Below are 6,000 nucleotides of genomic sequence, written 5' to 3'. Positions count from 1 at the left end.
CGATAAATATTATTCCATCCTGTTTGGAAAAACTGGAAAATTGGAAAATTGGGAAAAAATTGGAAAAACAATATAGCCTATTTTACTCCAAGGTGTCCCAGGATTACTGACCCAAAATATCGTTGCGATCGGTTCAGCCGTTTTTGCGGTACCTTTGAACGGACAGACGGACGGACATTTGGTGAATTATAGTAAGATAAGAACAAGTCGATTAGATTTTGGTTCAGGTCCGGATCCAGATCCGGCCTATCAGCGAGATACAAAATGTAAACTGTTCATCTGGTGGAGGTATGTGCTCTACCTACTGCTGATCTAGTTTTACCTGTTTTCATCACGTTTAGCATACAGAAGACGAAGGAGAAGAACCCTGAATACAAAGTGGACACAGACTGGCTCTGCAGGTTTCTAGTTAAAATTGTGTCATTGACAACAAATCACAATATACAAGCTCAACATACGATCTTCACAAAACATAATTATTACTCGATAACTTCAGGGGAAAAATGCACGCAGGTATTTGCACAAGATCCGATCGAGGCCTAAAAGCCAATGATCGGATTTTATCTTATTTCAATTTTTCCTTTTTTATTGTCTGTCTAATTGTTTGTTTGTAAATTGTTTGTTTGTTTAATTGTCTGGGTTTGAGTTTATAAAAGTTTTAAATGATGTTCAAACGTTCATATTGTACGGCAGATAATTATTGACAAATCACATGTGTCTACCTCATCAGACTCTCCCACCTGGGTCTGGGTTCCAGTTTATAAAAGTTTTAAATGATGTGAAAACGTTTACATTGTGCAGCAGGTCGTATTTGTACAGTAATCTAAGATGAATGTGAATGTGTTTATTCATTTATTTATACGTGGAATACTCTGTGCTTTCTTTGTGACTATGAATAACCTTTTCAAACCGGTTTATCTGGCTCAGTCACCGCACAAATGCCTCCAGAGATTCACTTTACCTGTCTTTGTCATCTGGTGGCCGTCTTCGATACAGAGAAGGCCAGATAAGATACACCTGAGAACCACCTGTGTGTTCGTGTATGAAAGTCCTCTGGTCATTTATACCCGTAAACTTCCCCAACGGAGGCGCAAGCAGACGACAGGTGAGCCTTTGGAATGGTGAGGAACACCTATGGTGCGTTAACAGTTACCTTGTATGCGGAACCGGTGCCATGGTGCCAAGGTACTTGTGGTCTCGTACAATTCTCTTCCAGTTCGCACAGGTATTGCACAGAAACAAGATCCATAATGTAGTATGTACGGGGATTTGAAAGGAACTTTCTTGGTTTATGAAACACCTGCTTCATGTTGCTGGGATGTGACCTTTCTGATGCTCACACCCTGGGTTTCAATATTGTTGTTTGACAAGTATGTTGATCACTCCGGTGTGTGTGTGTGTTTGTGTGTGTGTGTGTGTGTGTGTGTGTTTGTGGGTTTGTGGGTGTGTGTGTGTTTGTGTGTGTGTGTGTGTGTTTGTGTGTGTGTGTGTGTTCTTGTGTGTTTGTGTGTGTGTGTGTGTGTTTGTGTGTGTGTGTGTGTGTTTGTCTGTTTGTGTGTGTGTGTGTTTGTCTGTTTGTGTGCTTGTGTGTTTGTGTGTGTGTGTGTGTGTTTGTCTGTTTGTGTGAGTGTGTGTGTGTCTGTTTGTGTGTTTGTGTGCTTGTGTGTTTGTGTGTATCTGTATGCTCACTTATACTTGCCTACAAGTTACAGTTTTTAACCGATCTTCATGAAACTTCAGTAGCGTTCGTGGTCCGACAAAATCCTACATATTTTTGAGGTCAAAAGGTCAAAAGGTCAACATAGGCCAAAGGTCAACCACTTTTTTCTCATTTGTAAAATCCTCAATTTTCATCCGATTGACTTGAAATTTGAATATGATTTACATATCAGCTAACTGAATTCAACCACCAACTAATATTGAGATCAACATAGACAAAAAGGTAAACATAGGCCAAAAAGTCAACAACCTTTTCAAATTTCTAAAATTGTCAATTTTCATCCGATTAACTTAAAATTTGAAGACGATTTGCATATCACGTCACTGAATTCAGCCACCAATTATTTGTGAGATCAAAAGGTTGCTCTACTGAGTACCATTATACTTTGTTCGCTTTTGCCAAGTGTCACTCTGTGAGTGATTTTTCTTTCTGTCTGTTTGTATGTCTGTCTGTCAGTCTGTTTGTATGTCTGTCAGTCTGTTTGTATGTCTGTCTGTCAGTCTGTTTGTAGTCTGTCTGTCTGTCAGTCTGTTTGTATGTCTGTCTGTATGTCTGTCTGTCTGTCTGTCAGTCTGTTTGTATGTCTGTCTGTCTGTCTGTCAGTCTGTCTGCAGGACCTGCAGGTCACAATTTCAAACTGATCTTTACGAAACATCACCAAAGGGTAGAGTTGGTCATAAGGAAGAAGCCTATTGATTTTGACGTCAAAAGGTTAAAAGGTCAACTTAGGCCAAAGGTCAACAAACCTGCTCTTTGAATATTTGAATATGATTTACATATCAGCTAACTGAATTCAACCACCAACTAATATTGAGATCAACATAGACCATAAGGTAAACATAGGCCAAAAGGTCAACAACCTTTTCAAATTTCTAAAATCTTCAATTTTCATCTGATTGACTTCTGATTGACTTGAAATTTGAAGAGGATTTACATATTTGGTCACTGAATTCAATCCCTATTTATTTTTGGGATCACTATAGGCCAAATTTCTAAAATCTTCAATTTTCATCTGATTGAGTTGAAATTTGAAGAGGATTTGATTATCAGGTCACTGAATTCAACCACCAATTATTGTTGAGTCATACATCAAAATCATAGGTCAAAACCATACCATAGGTCAACCATAGGTCAAAAGATCAACATAGGCCAAAGGTCAACCACTTTTTGAAGTCCTAGCTTTTGAAGTCCTTCTTGCAGGGTCAACATTGACCTCGTTTCTGAAACTGAGAAATAGGGCCAAACATTATATATACTAGGGCATGCCCGTACTATATATAAGCTAGGACGTGCCCGTACGTGGGTGCCCGTTCCTTGCCAAAAAAAAAAAAAAAAAAAAATTTGTGTAGGGGTGTGTGTGTGTAAACATCCTAGGGCGTGCCCGTACGTGGGTGCAAAAAAACATGCGTGCAAACAACAACAACAAAAAAAAACTTTGAAACCACGTGGCAGTAACGACCACAGAACCCCCCCCCCCTCTATTTACATGAATGGTTTGGTCCATTCGCAACGACCACAGAACCCCCCCCCTCTATTTACATGCAATGGTTTGGTCCAAAGCGAACGGCTTGCAGTGTTTGGTAAAGAAATCGCCATAGCTCGGTAACTACTTGTCCGATTAATATGAAACCTTGAAAAGGCACATCCTCGGGTCCCCAGCAATATACCTGGCAAGTTTCAAGTATATCGGACCGGTAGTTGTCGAGAAACAGCGGTCACAGACAAACATACACACATACAAACACACATACAAACACACATACAAACACACATACACACATACACACAGAGATTAATGGAATTATAGATACTAGGGCATGCCCGTACTATATATAAGCTAGGACGTGCCCGTACGTGGGTGCCCGTTCCTTGCCAAAAAAAAAAAAAAAAAAAAATTTGTGTAGGGGTGTGTGTGTGTAAACATCCTAGGGCGTGCCCGTACGTGGGTGCAAAAAAACATGCGTGCAAACAACAACAACAAAAAAAAACTTTGAAACCACGTGGCAGTAACGACCAAAGAACCCCCCCCCCTCTATTTACATGAATGGTTTGGTCCATTCGCAACGACCACAGAACCCCCCCCCCCCCCTCTATTTACATGCAATGGTTTGGTCCAAAGCGAACGGCTTGCAGTGTTTGGTAAAGAAATCGCCATAGCTCGGTAAGTACTTGTCCGATTAATTTCAAACCTTGAAAAGGCACATCCTCGGGTCCCCAGCAATATACCTGGCAAGTTTAAAGTATATCGGACCGGTAGTTGTCGAGAAACAGCGGTCACAGACAAACATACACACATACACACATACACACATACACACATACAAACACACATACACACAGAGATTAATGGAATTATAGATATATATATATATATATATATATATATATATATATATATATATATATATATATATATATATATATATCTCTCTCTCAAACAGTTGTGGACGAGTTATGACAAAACTAGGTAGATTTGAGTTGGTAAGGTGGCAAGAACAAACCAATTCGATTTTGGTTCAAATCCGGCCTATAAGTGGGATACAAAATGTAAACTGTTCCGCCTGGCAAAGGTATGCCCTCCACCGAGTGCGGTTCCACCTGGCAAAGGTATGCCCTCTACGGAGTGCGGTTCTACTTTGTTCTGTGTTGCCAAGCCAAGTTCTGTGACTTTAAAACAGCTGTTCACCACCATCTCTTATCTTCCCCCATCCAAAACCTTGATCTTTTCTACCCCCGCTAATTCACCCCAGATCCACCTTGTTTGAAATTCCAACTTCTTTCCTGGAAGTCCTGGCAGTGTCCATATGTTTTATACCTCTCCCACCGCCCCCTTCCCATGCCACCCCCCCCCCCCCCCCCCAAAGCCCTCGCCCTCTCTCAGATCTCTCGATGTCTCCATGTCTCTCGGTCCCTGCTCTCAAATGTTGTGTTTGTGTCCTTCCCCCTCTCTCCCCATCTTGTCTACCGCTCCCGATGTTATATGTTTTATGTGTCGGTTTGTCTTTCTGTGTGATTAATGTTCGCTCTTTCACGAGCCTCGATCTTGTATACAAAAAAAAAAAAAAAAAAAAAAAAAGTGTCGCTCTACAAGTTATTTTTCGTTTTCCTGTTGATGTGTAAAAAGCATATTTGACTGTTTTGCGTCTTTTTGATGGAGTACCTCAAAAGTAATTCTGTGTTTTGCATATTTGTACACCCTGTAGTGAACGGATTCAACCTGGAACAGAACACAACAACTAGTGTGATGGAGACCCTGCAGCAGCAAGGCCTTAGCTGGCATTCCTTAGAGGGACCCACCATAAAACATGGAGCCCCGCTGCCTATACAAAAGGGCAAGAAACAAGGAAAATCCAAATCCTGCAGTGAAAAGACCTGGATGGCTTTTGGGTCCATTTCAACTGAGGAGCCGCAGGCGAAGCAGGCGAAGGTAGATTATGCTGAGGCATCTGACATCCCAGAATGCAACGGGGTTGACACCAAAGGAGCAGAGCTGGATGATGGCACTCTCTCTGGTGAGGAATCAATCATTAATCACGTGACACTGACAAATCAACAAATGTACAATTCATTTTGTATTTCACTTATGTATTCGTACGTTCTGAGAAAAAACCCGCTCCGCCATCTCTTATGATGTCTGACAGTATTGAAAGCTTATTTGCAGACACATGAGATGATAAAGACACAAAGAGGATTTCGAAATGAAAATGACAAATGGTGGAACTTTACAAATGTACTTAAACCTGTTGCATTGGCAATATAATGCGTTTATCAATGGTCATTCCAAACCATTTGTGCATGATCAATGACTGAAAAACTACTACTTACCGTTCTTCTGCTACACCTTACTATGTGATTTGACAATAATTATCTACTGTACTAATTTAATTAGTATACTATAGTTACCCTGCAAACGCGAAGCTAAAAGTGGGGTTTAGCAATCGCTTCATGTCCGTTCGTCTGACTGTGATCAGTTTACATGATCGAGGAACAACTTATTTAAATCAAATGTTATATATTGAACACGAATCGGAACACGAGTGGGAAGTTTGCTGTTTTACTGTATTTTGGCTCTGAATTCGTCCCGATCACACATGCGCACAGTGGAGAGAAATAGTTATTTTACTAGCTCTATCTGCCTGGCAGTCCAAAAAAATAAATGGAAAATCATTCCAAACAGGATACTTACTTGAACTTTCCAAATAGGAATTTTGGCTCTGAATTTGTTACAGACGCGGTTGTGGATGTTGGTTTACCGAGCGGTTTGGTATGACCACGTCTGC

The 6,000-nt window shown here is 40.6% G+C and overlaps 1 protein-coding gene across 1 annotated transcript in view; it reads left to right on the top strand.

Moving 5' to 3' along the window:
• Positions 1-503: 503 nt before the first annotated feature.
• Positions 504-6,000, top strand: part of LOC144892704 (uncharacterized) — a 30,580-nt gene continuing 25,083 nt past the window's right edge. The window contains exons 1-4 of the mRNA XM_078780996.1: positions 504-513; positions 805-818; positions 928-1,105; positions 4,924-5,232. Of these exons, the coding sequence (XP_078637122.1) occupies positions 504-513; positions 805-818; positions 928-1,105; positions 4,924-5,232 (511 nt within the window). The remainder of the gene's footprint in view (positions 514-804; positions 819-927; positions 1,106-4,923; positions 5,233-6,000) is intronic.

This window comes from Myxine glutinosa, chromosome 6 (genome assembly GCF_964187855.1).
Source record: "Myxine glutinosa chromosome 6, kmMyxGlut1.1, whole genome shotgun sequence".
NCBI classification, from domain to species: domain Eukaryota; kingdom Metazoa; phylum Chordata; class Myxini; order Myxiniformes; family Myxinidae; genus Myxine; species Myxine glutinosa.
Note: the sequence above shows the minus strand (reverse complement) of the source record. Positions and strands in the feature narration are given on the sequence as shown.